The 15,798-nt window shown below is 36.8% G+C and overlaps 2 protein-coding genes across 2 annotated transcripts; both read right to left on the bottom strand.

The window, feature by feature from the left end:
- On the bottom strand, positions 1–2,566 carry LOC148714404 (uncharacterized). Its single transcript, XM_089927257.1, has 4 exons — positions 1,996–2,566; positions 1,197–1,923; positions 442–915; positions 1–339 (listed from the first exon to the last, which is right to left on the bottom strand). Exons 1-4 carry the CDS (start codon positions 2,526–2,528, stop codon positions 172–174), a joined length of 1,902 nt encoding a protein of 633 aa, XP_089783383.1. The 5' UTR covers positions 2,529–2,566; the 3' UTR covers positions 1–171.
- On the bottom strand, positions 2,560–3,966 carry LOC149751391 (uncharacterized). Its single transcript, XM_089927119.1, has 4 exons — positions 3,668–3,966; positions 3,253–3,330; positions 2,601–3,167; positions 2,560–2,565 (listed from the first exon to the last, which is right to left on the bottom strand). Exons 1-4 carry the CDS (start codon positions 3,710–3,712, stop codon positions 2,560–2,562), a joined length of 696 nt encoding a protein of 231 aa, XP_089783245.1. The 5' UTR covers positions 3,713–3,966.
- Positions 3,967–15,798: the final 11,832 nt, after the last annotated feature.

A 15,798-nucleotide genomic window follows, 5' to 3' on the forward strand; every position in this document is an offset into this window, starting at 1 on the left:
TTGATTTGTTTGCTCCCACCAGCTCTTAAGTATGTTTCTGTTTACATCTGAAATCTCAACGGAAACAACAGTCGTCATATGTATTCCCAGCTGATGATGGAGTTTCACAGTACATGACTCTAAGAGCCCCAAAAAATTTACAACTTTCAAAAATTGTACATATATAAATAATCAATCTAACTCTACTGTCTCGCTAATTATAACATTAGGTGAGATGCTCTCTTTGAACTGTTGAATCCGTGCTTCATATGAATTTTCCCATCCGGTAGCACAAGGAAGATGATATTTTCGCCAGTTGGTCGCTACTGGCGGAACGGGATGTCCCGGCAACAAGAACACCTTCAAAATTAGAAATAAGAAAATATTAATAGCTACAAAATTATAAATAAGCAAAATTAAATAAGCAAAATTAAATATTCGCAAGTGTTGTGAACGTAGTACCTCAACAAAATGATTTCCATTTACGAATCCGATAGCGATATCTTTGCGGGATAGAAGAGGTACTGGCACAGAACGGAGAGGTAGGAAGGTCAGACATTGTTGCAACGAGAGATGGTATAGGACAACATTATAGCAGGATGCTATAAGATGACCCATGTCCGGCATAGTCATCCATCTGTCATATGGTGGACAATCATCATAATATGATAATGCATGAGTGATCTCAGCAATCGTCCCTTCCACACCATATAATGTGCGATAGTGGTCCGAATGACATTGCAACTCTTGCAATAAATCCTTCCTAACACGCACCCAGTCATCTTCTCCAAATTCCAGTAAGTCAGCTATTGCCCTAAATCCGCAATTCCCATCAGCTTTTACATCCTTGATATGCTGGATGTATGGTCTCAAGGCAGAAGGAATAGCATCAATATAGATAATGGGCGTATGTGACTGGGCTCTAGTACGAAAAATCTGCAAATAATATCAAATGATAGAAAATATGTAACAATGGCAGAACATGTCCCGTATCGGCACATCTCGGCACGGCACATCCCGTATCGGCACATCTCGGCACGGCACATCCCGTATCGGCACATCTCGGCACGGCACGTCCCGACATGTCCCGTATCGGCACATCTCGGCACGGCACGTCCCGACATGTCCCGTATCGGCACATGACATACCGGCACGGCACGGACCGTCCCGTAGACGTTGTGATACCTATTGTAAGGAAATAAATATTTGGTACTTACCTTTTGCTTGGGCCGTCTCTTTTGAATCTGAGTAGATGGATTGCGGATGGTAACTTTCTCAACACCAGGTGAATAACTATCCTGTCCAGATAGAACCAACTCAAACGCAGACGGGTCACGTCGAGTAGACGTATCAACCTTCAGTGAAGCGCGCCCACGTGAACCGGTCTTCCGTTTTGCAGGCTCTAAAAGAGGTGTACTATCTGGACTTGCAATCTCTCGTAACTTCTTGATCATCTGCAATTGAGAAGCCCCATCTAACTTCTTGAATCGTAGCGCAATCAAATCTAACTCTGCATCACAACTCAACTGAATTGGCTGCACGGGGGGGGTAGGCAGAATATCAAGTTTCCTCCAATGAGGATCTATGCAGTCGAGAGGAATGGGCCGACCTTCCACCCTGTACCGCGCAATCTGGTGAGCACATGGTATACCATGTGTGCGTCGAATAGCGCACCCACAATTTGAATCATCAAACCCAACTGAATTGGCTCGTTTCGATTGGGCGAGGACATGATTTAACGCACTTATAGATATGAAACCTCGCAACTCTTTGAATTCAGCTGGCTTGAAGTTGTGCTGCACTACCAATAAACTCTTCTCCAATGAGGCTTTAACAGAGCTGTGCTGCAACTCAATCAATCCATGTATTCTAGTCCAAGATGACTCGAAACTTCCTTGGCTTGATCCAAGCTGCTTTTTGAGCTTTGCATGTGCACTCTCGACCCTAGTAAACAAATGAAAGTTAGATATAAGAATTGAGGCAAATTAAATTTAAATGAGTCTTTATTTGTGATACCTATTTGTCGTCACATTTCCGTAGTGCCTGCATGTATCAGTCCACGCCGCAACAAATCTTTTCTTGTATTTGCTCAGCCAAGTATCTGACACATACTGTAGTGCATCTGGATAGGTACCGAACTCTCTCTGTAGTGCACTCCAGCGATCATTATACTCGTCTTCCGTGGAGGACAGCACTAGTACATTCCAACTCATAATAAATTTATCCCATTTCTCCTTCAATTCGAAAATTTTTTTGCACTTGGCCAAAACATTCCTACTAATATGCCATCTACATAATAAATGTCTAGCAGTAGGAAATACTCTATGAATTGCATTCATCAAAGCCAAGTCTCTATCTGTAACAATCAACTCAGGCAAAACATCATCAGCTATGACACTGCGCAATCTCTCTAATGCCCAAGTATAGCTTTCTTCCCCCTCAGAATTTAAGTATACAAAAGCAACTGAAAATGTCATGTCAGTAGATGTCACCCCCACAATCTCTAAGAGCGGAAGACGATACCTATTCGTCTTGTACGTGCAATCCATTATCAACACACGGGGAAATGCACGGAACAAATCAATGCTGCCAAGGTGTGCCCAAAATAAGTCATGCACAACATCCGTATTAGTACAATTCCTATGCCACTCAATATATTTAGCCTCTGATAATTTACCTAATAGATGTTGCATTTCAGACCTCCCGGCTTTCTCTGCAACCTTAAACCGTTGACGTACATTGTAGATAGTCTTGATAGTCGTAACATTGAGGGCATCTCTTTCCTTCAATGTGGATAATATGTCCTTTGGACGAACCAAACTCTTCGACATATCCACTAACAATTCCGTCTCCTGCTCAGATAATCTCCCTGCATATGAGTGCCCCTCCAGATTCTCTGCAGCGGGATGATTGTGCACTCCACATACGACCAGTAATATCCAATCATCCGCAGTATCCAATTTCTTTCCTCTTAATGCAAAAGGGCATCCACACTTCTTTGTCCCACAGGCAGTCTTTATTCGCTTTTCTTTTGTGGTTCGGTACGTCCCACCCCTCTCACAACCTAACGTAATTCTGGGTTTCTTAGAAATGGTACCTGCATCGGATGATTTGATTACAACAACAAAACCATTTCGCCTCCCAGCTTCACGACACCAATTACACAAGTCCTCTCTACTCTTGAAGATCTATACATTAAACAATTTATGTAAGTACACAGTTGTAAAAATAGCTCGCTAAACTAATACAAAATTGCACAATATATTATAATACCTCGTAAGTTGTAAATTCGCTTGTGTAATCCAGTACAAATTCTGATCCAATTATACTCGATTCGGTTGTAGCATAGCCCTACATATAAAATAATTTATCACCAAGAATTAATGAATCAGAGGATCTGTTCGGCACAAAATTCAGCACGGCACGCGATTTGGCACGAGAAGGCTTCTGTTCGGCTGCAGAGTGCCGAACAGAAGCCTTCTGTTCGGCTTCAGTGTGCCGGACAGAAGCCTTATGTTCGGCACTGTGCAGCCGAACAGAAGCCTTCTGTTCGGTAGAGCGTTGCCGAACAGAAGGCTTCTGTTCGGCACTATGCAGCCGAACAGAAGCCTTTTGTTCGGCGATCCAGTGCCGAACGGAGCACGAACCGTGAAAAAAAAAAACTTTCGAAACAAGGTGGAACACGTACCTTTGCGGCCGATTCTTCGTCCCAAATCACTAGTTGCTTGTCCATGCTTCGAATGGGGCTTAAATCTCCTTCAAAGATCGCCTAAACGATGTAAATGGATCGAGGGGTTTAAGGGGGGTTTGAGGGGTGGTTTTTTTTTTCCTTTTCAAAACGAAACGGAGGAGGAGATGGAGGAGGAGGAAGGGGGGTGTACTGAGAAAATTTCAAGGGCAATATGGTAATTACACTAAAGGTTAGTTTGGGTATTTTTTTTTTGGTTTTTGGGGGGTGTCCTGAGCAATCGGGGGGGTGTATTTAGAACTACCCATAAGGAAGACATGGAGGTTTTAATCTCCCCATTTGCCTTTCTGCATCCTTTTATAAACCAATTGTGAAAGAAATCACCATATAATTAGCCATGTATTCTCTATACTGCTAGAACCATTAGCCTTTGAATAACCCTAAAATTGTCTCTTTATTGTAAGGTTATGCTTGGTTTAATAAAAAAATGTGGATTAGCAACATTCATTCCCCTTGAAGTAACTATTTCACAACTTATTTTTGTTTGTGTTTGAATTTCTAATAGTCTCTAGAATAACTTAGGCTATAGATAATTTTGTCCATAGAATAGAATAGAATATGCATGAAGTTATTCCAGATCACCTTTGGAATAACTATTTAAGGAATAAGCAAGCATTACCAAGATTACTATCCCTCCCTTATTCTTGCTTTTTAAACCAATTTAATAGAAATAAGGCTTATTTTGATTTTTTTTTTTCCTTGAATACTAAGAGTATGTTAATCCAAGTTAAAAATAAATTACCACGAACCTTCATAAAATATTGAATTGATTAGATGGCAATGTAGGTAACTAAATATTGCCAAACCTTCTTCACAAGGATCTATAATTCAGTGACACATGATCATATTGGATAACCTATATTTCTATCTACTAATTTGTTGATATTTTTCTCTCTTCTCTTGCTAACTTAATTAAGTCAATTTTACATGAAGGTGAGACTTGAAGGTTGGATATAAAGCCTACAATCTCCAACAATGCATTGTACCAAAAATCTCTAACACCAAATTCCAATCCAAGTAGCTCCAAGAGCCTTAAAGGTGCACTCTTACGAAGGTGATAAAGTATCTTTATAGTTATGCTAGAACTTAGTTCATATCATGCCTTTAAGTTTAGGGGATTAGGGTTGAAGTATTAGAGAACCTTCATATATTTCAAATGCATACCTCCTTTGAGCAATAAAGACTAATTAAAATTTATTTTATATAACATCACTTAGATTTATATTTAGAATATATATCTAGAATTTTTATTTTATTTTTTATTATTTCATGATGATGATGGTTTGTCTAAGGATGCCTTTGAAATGGATTAGAATATCAAGGGGGAAATTTTTGCAACATCTAGATGTAACACCCTCTTACAAATAGAGTAAAAGGCATCACCCTCCAATTGGATTCCTTATTCCATTTAGAAGGGTGCCACTCTTTTGGGGTTCCATCCTAGGTATCTAAAAAACTACTTGAAAGAATAGGAGAAAAAGGATTGAAGAAAGTAAATATTGGCTAACGGACGAATATGCATAGTCGGTCCTAAATTGATGAGATAACATAATTGCCTATTTATTTCTATTAAAACATAATAAAAATCTCCAAAACCTAAGACCTCCATGTGGCTCTCACATGGAGAAGAACCTTATAAAAAAAAATGGTATCCCCCCTCCTCCAACATCGATATATTTTTTTCTGCATGTTTTGTGCCTAAGATCAACTAGAAAAGTAGTATACCAGCCAACCCCACCCTCCTACCAAATCAACATCTCTATATATTTTTTCTTACAAGTTGTGCCTAGGACCTAGTGAAAAAATAAAGCACCATGACATGCATAGAGAGTGTGTGTGTGTGAGAGAGTGGGAGAGAGAGAGAAAGAGAGACAAACGGACGGACTTGGAAATGCTAGATGTATCTCCACTTAGATTCCATCAGATCTAGATCAAACAATGAGATATATGTGATCTATTACCTCTAAATTGCTTATATACTAAAAAAGTATGTAATTTGGAGACTTTTATCCTATACATCAAGTGGTCAAAAAATTAGATAGTTTAAATAATATAAAATAATATATTTTTTGTCGCTTGATGCATAGGTTAGAGATCTCTAAATCATATGAGTTTTGGTGAATAAATAGTTGTGAGACAGTCGATCACGACCAATAGCTCAAATCATCGATGTGAACCCCCGTCGTCCGATCTAGATCTCACTAAATCTGAGCATAAAGCCTCTTGAGTGTAGCCAAATATATCTATCCATCCATCCATATATATAAAGAGAGGGACATACATACAAACATACATACATATTCATCTATAATATATATATATATATATATATATATATATATATATATATATATATATATATATATATATGCGTTTGGAACATGACTCATCTCCTCCCTAGTGACTTCCCCTCACCCAACACAAATTTAAGTTTTATTTAATTTAAACATCACTACATACTTGTTGAATGACAAATGTTCCTTCCAATTAGCTCAAACCTTTTAATTATATCTCTCCAATGATAAGAATGTCAGGCACATATCTCATCATTAACTCACCTTTCCTTTATATAGCTATGCATTAAAGTTGTTAAGCATTCTACTTTGTTTCCAAGGCAAAAATATCTCATTTGTAATTTGAAAAGAGGGGGAGAGAAGGGCAGCACATCAGTGTCAAGCAATCAGTTAACCATTACTAACTTACTTTATACATACCACAATGGATCTGAAATTGAAGACACTGATGGTAGCCTCGTAAGTTGAATGCCTTTTAGCTAGCTTTGCCATAATTTTAAGCAGCATTTGGTTATGGATTAAAAATGGTCTAAATGAAATAAATATTCATCTACTTCTCTTATTCCACTTTAATTTATTGAACACAAAATTAGCCTATTTATTTTGAAGTTAAACTTGATATTTTAAAAATAAAGTTACTTTTTCATGTAACTCAGAGTAAATTACTCCATCTTACATGGTGGAGTAATTTATTCCGAAGTAAAGAGTGTCAGAAGTAAGTTGTTCCATTTACTCTAGGTTTAACTTACTTCTCAATTAAATGCATCCTTATTGTTGTCATCCTTTCCATCCTATTTTTGACAAGCTGGGAAAATTGGGATCCTCAAAAAATTTGGTTGGTCGGAGGAGACGGTGCATCGCCAAATTTACTTGGATGAGACCTAGATGTATATGCAGGCATAACACTAGCATTGGGCAAGACGATATAACTATTTCTATACTTCACTTATTCCACCTTAACTTACTAAACACTAAAAATTAGTTTGTTTATTTTGAAGGTAAACTTAGTATTTTAAAAATAAAGCTATTTTTTATATAACTAAGAGCAAACTACTCCATCTTACATGGTGGAGTAATTTATTCTAGAGCAAAGTTGGTCAGGCATAAGTTAATCCATTTACTCTAGGATAACTTACTCCTTGACAAAATATATTCTTATTGTTGCCACCCTTTCCATCCTATTTCAAATGAACCAAAGAGCTTGAGATCCTCAGAAAATTCAGTGATTGGAGCAGAGAGCGCATTGCTTGGACGAGAACTAGATACATGTGCGGGCATGCTACCTATGTTGAACTAGCCGAAAAGATGTCGGCTGAAGAGAGGATAGAAAGTAGCATAAGTCTAGATGTCTTGATCTTCAAAAACTTTTCACCGTTACACCACCATTCAAAAGAGATAGAATTGGATAAGGATGCAGCACAGAGCTACAGTTGAAGTGTGTAGCACTGGGCTATGGTAGAAGGATGGATAAGGCTATAGCATTGGGCAATAGTAGATAATCTAAGTTATATCTACTCCTAGGACAAAGACTAAAGCAAAGATAAGATAAAGGTAATTTGACTAGTTTGATTACCAAAGGTCCTTTACAGAGTACGATTCCACTTATTTATACTTACATGACAATTGCCTTCAAACACAATAACTATCCACTCCGATAGTTGCTTCTCATATTTAGTCTCCACTTCTGATGGTTTTAGTAGCTGCTACCAATTCTCTTATCACTATGCATGTACACAAGTACAATTATTTTGCAACTATGGACTCGATACTCATATCATATTGGTCCTTAACTTATTCTGATATAGCTCATGTTGGTTGTCTTCTCTTTCTTTATTCAATATCTATTCCTAAAAATTTGTGACCTATATGATTACCTCGGTCTTCTACCGATCATCTTTTACAGTCAAAACTTGGTTTTTTTATTCTACTTATCTATATTATGGTCAAATTCTATCTGTTCGGCTTGGATCTCTATTCTTTGTGTGATTTTCATAACCGAACTCTATCCAATCTTAGCACAAGTCATGTAATTCTCGCATACTTTGATCAAACTTAATCCCCGTAGTGGTTGCTACTGGCTGACAAATAGAATATTGTTAAGATATGGTATAAACACTTACATGCCAATCTAAACAGCATATATCCTTCATACTATCTAAAGTTGGAAGTAAATGAATCGATGAGAGGCTACCTCTAATCATAACTGTCACGCCCCGATTCCTTCTACTTGCCCCAAACTCAATAAATTTGCTCTTGTTTTCCCACCCTACAATAAAGTTTTGAATAGAAATGTAGTAGGTCAAAATATCTAATATTTTACTTCCAATGATACAATGTTCAACTTACCAAAGGATACAACATTGCAAGGAAACAATATGTCTCGAAAGACTACAATTTTAGAAAGCATGGTATATTAAGTATAAAAAAATACATTTTGAGTAACTCTCATAGATAATAAATGCTACAATGTTTCGATAGGTTTGATAAAAAAAATAGAAAATAAAGAAAACAAACTATAGTTGTGGCTTAAAGACCGCTAGTTAGCAGGATCATCATGTGATTACTTACTAGATTTGATTAATTTTTTTTATAAAAAAATAGCCATCTTACATGACCTTATATTTAATAGATATATACAAGATTTTGTCCTAATATAAAAGTGAAGAAGGAAAGTCTTCTCATCAATTACTAACAACCCTTTCCTTTCATCAGCCTCTCCACTGTCCACAATCAACCATGAGGGAAGAAAATATCCAAACTTGGAATACTTCAAACTATTCGCTGCAAAAACTGGAAAAGAAAAACAAGAAAAAGCCAAAAAAAACAGAAAAAAAAATGATATCTACTAAAGCATTGATTAACCAAAGATGTTTTCTGTAGAGGAATATCCATCACATATTATGTGCTCATGGTGGAATTTATACACCAATAGGAATCTCTTGTAATCAGTTTGCTGTGCTGAGAGTTTACTCATAAAAATTTTAAATTGAGGGGGTTAGATGCCAAAAAAAAATGGTATTCGTCAATGGAAACCAAGCAACGTAGACTGGTTAGAAGCTTTTAACGATCCCCCGGGTCCGTCGATCTCGCGTCGTATGCACAAAATTTCAAGAAGAGAGGGATTAAAACGCATAGGCTCCCGGACTCCAACGTTCGAAAAATTCAAACTTCAGGCCTGGGTTCCGAACCTAGCCGGTTTGGCTTTGGGGCGCGGCGAGAAAGCGCGGTCTTTGACTCGAGAACCGCGTCCCGCACCTGGCTGGCACGGCATGGCGAAAGCGTGACCGGGCCAAATGGCGATGTGAGGATTATCGCAAATGATATAGTTTTCCATTTTTCATCAAAATAAATATGTCTAGATTTAGATTAACATCTCCTGTGGAATAATAATATTCTTTTCTGAATCATGGTTGTATTACCATATGTTAGATCAAATGATGTCATCTTCTAATGCGTGCTTATCTGATGAAAAAAATATTACCATGGTTAATGGGCTGTGCACTGGGTGGCTTCGTATGTGGCCAGTTAATCTAGAGATACCCTGTGGATTAGAAAAGAAAAGTTATTTGGAGCGCTCCGGAACTTATTGTTTTTCGTTTTTATTGAATGTATCTATAGTAGAACTGTATGAATCATTCATTTTAGCAAAAAAGAATAAGAGTATTACTATAGTTATACAAAATATAGGTAGCGGTAATTATAAATTTCCGATCGGTGAGATTTGTACCAATAATCTAAAGATTTATTATTTGTACTATTATGGTCATTCATTCTACCTTCTAAGGTTGGTCAGCTACCGCCCAAGCTGGTCTGAAATTAAGTTTTAATTGTGTTGAGTTAAGTCGAAGATTATAATTTATCATTTATTGTCATAATGTAGTAATAGTTATTGTTTTTGTCGTAATAAAAAGGCCTGTTTTCGATAATATTGGTCTTACTAAAACTTTAAAATATATTTAGTCCTCAAATGAATGTGAAAAAAATTAGTATTAAAATATAGTCGAAATTTAGCAAAGATGCGAGATATATATATATATATATATATATATAAACTACTTAAAATATACTACATAATCTAATAATAAGAAAATATAATGCTGGTGGGTTCAAGTAAGAAATTAACAGAGGTTCTGGGTTTGGTAGAAAAGGAGGGTCTCACCCACACATAGAAACATGCACAAAGAAAATAATAAATTCAGAATTTGAAATATGTAAAAGAAAAACATCATACACAGTTCTATACTAAAAACAATAAAAATGAGATAGGTAGTACCAGAGCAACAATAACTAATCACATACATTGTTTACTAATTTACTTCTTCCCTCAAAAAGAAAAAAAATTATTGGTATAAAACATCACTCATATAGACCATATAGCTTCACCAAATAACAAATATACATAAATTCTAAAGCTTGACAAATAGTTTGGTCAAGGTTAAATTTGCTAAATCATTTGGCACCAATTTATGAAATATTCAATAAATCATTTAGCAAAGATCTAGTGAGATGATTTACGTACACCATACATGAACGGCCTTTTCTCGCAGCATAGTTGATGGGCCATCTCTTGGGGTATATACCACATGAGTAAGTGATTAAGATCGCCACGCATGTAATGTAACAACCTAAAACCTCACCCTAAAAAACTCAGCTAGAAGATATTTTTTTGAATTCCTTTATCTTGTATAAGTATCCAAAATCTATCCAACAGATAGCCTATGTAAAACTAAACGCAGGCTCGCACCTGGATCCTCATATGTAATTAATCGCAAAATGGGTTTAGGTATCTCCATCCTAACTCATTCAATGGGAGATATCATGTCATCTACTGATCATGCTAACATAATCTTAGGGTTGTCTAAGCTGTGGTCCATTAGACTGATGGTCCATACGGATGACAAAGAACTCTTTAGGTTGACAATATAAAGAATGGGTGCATCATGCGACTGATGGGAAAAGTAAGAATTTGATTAGTATCAACATATTTTGTGGTCAGTGCAGTGTAATGAACAGAGCAACAAAAGGCCCAACAATAATGAGGAGAGATGGCATATAAAATACAAAATAAAAAAGACAGTAACATTCGACAAATATTTAATGGAGTTTTTTTTTTAGGTTGGTGGCCTCCAAAGAGAAAGCTATTCCACAATGAAAGTAGTATAAAAAGATTTCATATGCTTTTTTTTCTGTGAGAAAATTACTTCACCTGCTTTTGACCTTACTTTTGAGCTACCTTCAAGATCAAGCCATTTGCCATGTTCAAGAATTTTTGAAAATAAAAAACTAGATGAAGCAACTGCTATAATTCTTCGTGATTTTATAAATTGTAGGGTATTTGATTTGATGATTGCTTTCAATTTGAGATGGTGGGCCTCCAAATCAAACTTTGCATATTGAATTTTTTAGGGCTTTGCACATCTTGAAGTGCTCTGTTTAAACAATCAGGTGGTCTTAAATGGATGCAATCATCCATTCATATTCATGCCACTTTACTAGAGCGATGGATGTAGATGCGTGTAATCAACTAATATGGAAGAGAAAAGTAGACCTAGCAAATTCGCCAACAAGCCTAACTGAAGCATTATTTCATAAATCTGAATACCGATTCATATCAACTCATGACATGTTTGGTTGGACGGAGTTAAGCTCTATAATAGAAATGAAAATAAGCGATTCTTACTTCAGCCATTTGGTCACTCTCATTTCTAGGGAAATGGGAATATACCAATTCTCCAAAATTCAATCCTGATTCTTCCTTCAGTATTCAAATTCAATTCTACCTGATTTATCTTTTTCAAAAAATTATTTAAAAATATGTTGATTTCGATTTCGGAAGCAAACCAAAAACATCTTCAATAGAATCCTTCCTCCAAACCCTACCGTAAAATGATAAGAACTATTCATCATTTGCTCCAAATAGGCGGACCATGCCCTTAAATAAAATTATGCATCGAAGTCCTTGCATCAATTCTTCCTCGGCCATCCACCCACCCAGATGCCAAAAAAAAAAAAATCCTAAGGAGTGTCTACTCATGGAAAAACAGCAAAAATCCACGTAAACACCTGTCCTATGAGAGGGTGCAGTATCCATGTAGGTGTCCATTTCATTACTAGTTTTACCCTTCCTCCTCCTAGTTGTCCCCCTTTTCCCACCGGTCTAACAAGGAACAGCTTCGGTGAGAATGGAAGGGAGCCCTCTAATTTACTCTTATCTTTCACACTCAATAGTGCTGAAAAAGGTGTTCATCACTGAGAAATAATAATGTTAGATTAGATAGGCCAAGAACTTTTATGGTGTTTATATATTTTTAAACTCATTCATCGCTCAAGCTTTTAGATAGGATCTTAATATAATATTAAAGCCTATCGATCTTTCTTACCTACTAAAACCTCGATGCTCCTACTAATTTGCTTGTCGCCTCTCATTTCAGATTCTGTTCCTCAAGCTCTATACATGAGAGAAGGTGTTGAAACATATTAATCTAATATCGAATAGGTTCAAAACTCTTACGGTATTTTTATGCTCTTGGGCTCATCCATCTAAATGCCCGATTTTTTTAGATAGGATGATCTTAACATTTATCGTTTTCAGACCTCACCTTTTTTTTATTATATAAGGGCGACTCACACCAAACGTGCATAAGTGCAACCAACAAAAACAGAAAAAAAAATGTTGGCGAAGAGAAAAGGAACAGACACTAGATTCTCCGAAAAGATCTTTTTAGAATGATGAGTCATAAAGGAGGCGATCCAGTCAGCAGTACTAATCGTTTTTCGATAGACATAAGTGGTCCGAAAAGAGCAAGATCTTTTTCGAGCTATTAGCTGGTTAAGATAAGGCATTGAGGCAAAAAGGCTAGGACTGAGACAAAGTGAGCGATGGAATGGTAGCTAGGCATTGATCCTGCGGGAAAAGTTGTAGTCCATTACTTTACGGTGTTGGGAGTAGAGTTCAAGGTGTCTTTTACCAGTTTAGAAACCCTTCACGAGGGCTGTCTGATTGCCTCCCCCTTATGCCACGCATGTACAAACCAACTCAAATATCCATCATAGCTTCCTTTATGCTTATGGGCATCCTTACAATCGCATGTTGATAAACAAGACTAAAAACAGCTAGCCTAGTGATCATTTTAGATTTTTTTTTGGCTCACCAAATTAAAGGTTACTTGTTGGTTTCATTGAATATTTCTGAAATTGATAGCTATGATCGCTATCATGTTCCAAGTGTGATCATAAAATAAGCTGACATTATGAAACACTCAAAACACCTTTTAAACAACCATGTATAGATGAGATGGTTGGATCCATTTTGCTTCATATGACTGGCTCACATTTAGCCTCATGCACCAGAAAGGCGAACCTACAATGATTCACCTATTGTGACATATACCTCACATATATAGTCAGCTAGGCACTAAGGATAACCTTCCCTTATATGAAATATTGACAACCATCACATAGCAATTAATGGTGTGTTGAGATGATTAGTATCATCTTTTGTGTGGCCTAATCATACTGCCTTTTCAAGTAGGCTTGTCTCCTATCAACCATGCTCCTACTCGTGAAAAGATAGTACTACCTTTATTCTATCTCCTTTTTTCTTTTTCTTTTTTGATAAGGCGGATGGACCATACAAGTCTAGTGTAAGTGCATCCACAGTGGTTAGAGAATAAAACAAGGTGGAGAGGAGGAAGAGTATTCTCGTATCTGTCCTACAAACAACCACCAAAATGTTGGGCTACATAGGAGGCAACCCAGTCAGTTGATATGATCGCCTCTCGGTACCCATGGTTGATCTGGAAAATAGCATAATCCATTATCTGTCTGTGGATGTTCTACAGCAGCGAATGCTCCCCACCTGCTCCAAATGGGTTCTGAATCTATCCGACCACCATCATCAAGTCACTCTTAAGGTGAATGCAGCATGCTCCCAGGATGCTCCTTGCATAGGTAATGCCCTTGCAGGTTGCCTTCAATTCTACCCCGAGAACCAAGACATGCACCTGCCACCAGCCGCCACCAATCTAGAGTTGAAATCCCTGATTATGAATTCCGCTTCGACCCTGTGCCCACCATCAAACACACTCTCATCAAAGTTGATCTTGAGAAAACTCGGAGATGAGTATCATCCAAGTCGCTCCAGGAAACTCCCATTTGGCTTGAGGAGCGACTCGGGCCATACTTTATTTTATCTCCTTGGAAATAAAGCCCCACTCTAACCTATGCTTATGCAAGAAGATGACTAGTGTACTAGCTATGATGCATCACATAAAGAAGGGTGGGCAGCTTGGTTTGTGATTATCTAATAAAAAGTGTGTGGACAACTCAACTCAAAGCAAAGCTGCTTTGCTTGCAGGAAAAGAGATTGGCGGCAGGAGGCATTATCGTGGCCAGGAAACTCGGACCATAGTTGGTCAAAATGAGTCAATGATATAAAGCTCGATCAATAGGTTAAGGCACAAGCATGGTTAACATGGTAAGAAGATTCATGCAATATGATGTGGTTTTCGTGATCGATATATGATCGTACGCTCCGAAGCCGCCCTCAAACTCATGTTCGATCATTAGTCAAAAGATTTTCAATTAAAAGGCAGAATCATGGATGATAGTCATGCTGATAATAAAATAGGAACAAACTTGGATTAAAAAAAGAAACTTTTGATAATCAATTTCTTTGCATTTAAAAAGCAGAAATGTCATACCAACAATGTACAAAAAAAAAAGGCTTCTCATATTCAATTTCTATGCATTTAGCAGGCTCACTGACTAGATCTGAAGCAATATGAGTTACAATCTAGGTAGTTGTCTATTATTACTGGAATTGGAAAATTAATTGAATCAAATCTAGCACCAATGCTTCTTATACATTTGCGCATGAAGCTCATTAGACAAGATCTATGGCATGAATTTCACTCAATTGGCAGAGCCAAAGAATCCCTAAGAGACGGCGGCGAAGCACGAACGATGCTTGATAAACCAAGTCTTAGTGAGATAAACAATTGTCTCACCATGGAGGGGTCAACAAGGAGGAAGCCATCTATGGAAGTTATAAGTGTCACATGAAGCTCCTTTAAGGGGGTCATGTTTGCAGTTTGCATTGGATGGCCCAACAAAGTGTGCAAAGATATGCCTTTGGAGGTGAGTTAACAAAGGCATGGCCCAACCATTCCTACATAAAAATCTTTTGAGTTTTTTTTTGCATAAACATCCTCCTACATATCAAATTTTACCTAAATATCCTATCAAAATTGATATTTGCATGTATAGCCTTTTCAAATACTTATTTTACTATTCTATTTTTTTTTTATTCTTGTTTTTGCATATATACCCACGTCATCTAACACCATCTAATACCGTTAAAAAATTAACGGTTTTAAATTAAAATAACTAAAATACCATTAATAGGTAGATATGCAACAAAAAAAAATTATAAGGCGATCTTGATAGAGGATAAAAAAATAATTTCAAATTTTTTTTTATTTTTAATTAAATAAATATGGTTTTTAATAATGGTATTGGAAGAACTGTTATATTAGAGGCATTTGTGAAAAAATAGTGTTATATGAAGGTATAGACATAAATATAAATTTAAGAGGATATTCGCGCAAATTTAAATTTTTAACAAGGTATTCATGCAAAAACAACCCAAAATCTTTTAGATATGTGACATGATTGTATAGTTGAAAAAATCATCTGGTTTGTTTGAGTTCCTAAGAACCTATAATAAATAGGAAGCAAACTTTGAGTCAATTTTCCACTGGGGACACAATTAGCAAT

This window comes from Phoenix dactylifera, chromosome 14 (assembly GCF_051530095.1).
Source record: "Phoenix dactylifera cultivar Ajwa chromosome 14, Ajwa_hap1_PhDact_Kaust_v1.1, whole genome shotgun sequence".
Lineage (NCBI taxonomy): Eukaryota > Viridiplantae > Streptophyta > Magnoliopsida > Arecales > Arecaceae > Phoenix > Phoenix dactylifera.

Bases quoted from the DNA above. Each gene is read 5' to 3' on its own strand.
- LOC149751391 (XM_089927119.1), bottom strand. From the start codon at position 3,712: ATGGACAAGCAACTAGTGATTTGGGACGAAGAATCGGCCGCAAAG. The intron at 3,331-3,667 runs GTACGTGTTCCA...TTTTATATGTAG, and splicing joins ACGAAGAATCGGCCGCAAAG to GGCTATGCTACAACCGAATC. The intron at 3,168-3,252 runs GTATTATAATAT...TTTAATGTATAG, and splicing joins GCGAATTTACAACTTACGAG to ATCTTCAAGAGTAGAGAGGA.
- LOC148714404 (XM_089927257.1), bottom strand. From the start codon at position 2,528: ATGGATTGCACGTACAAGACGAATAGGTATCGTCTTCCGCTCTTAGAG. The intron at 916-1,196 runs GTAAGTACCAAA...TATTATTTGCAG, and splicing joins AGAGACGGCCCAAGCAAAAG to ATTTTTCGTACTAGAGCCCA. The intron at 340-441 runs GTACTACGTTCA...CTAATTTTGAAG, and splicing joins ATGGAAATCATTTTGTTGAG to GTGTTCTTGTTGCCGGGACA.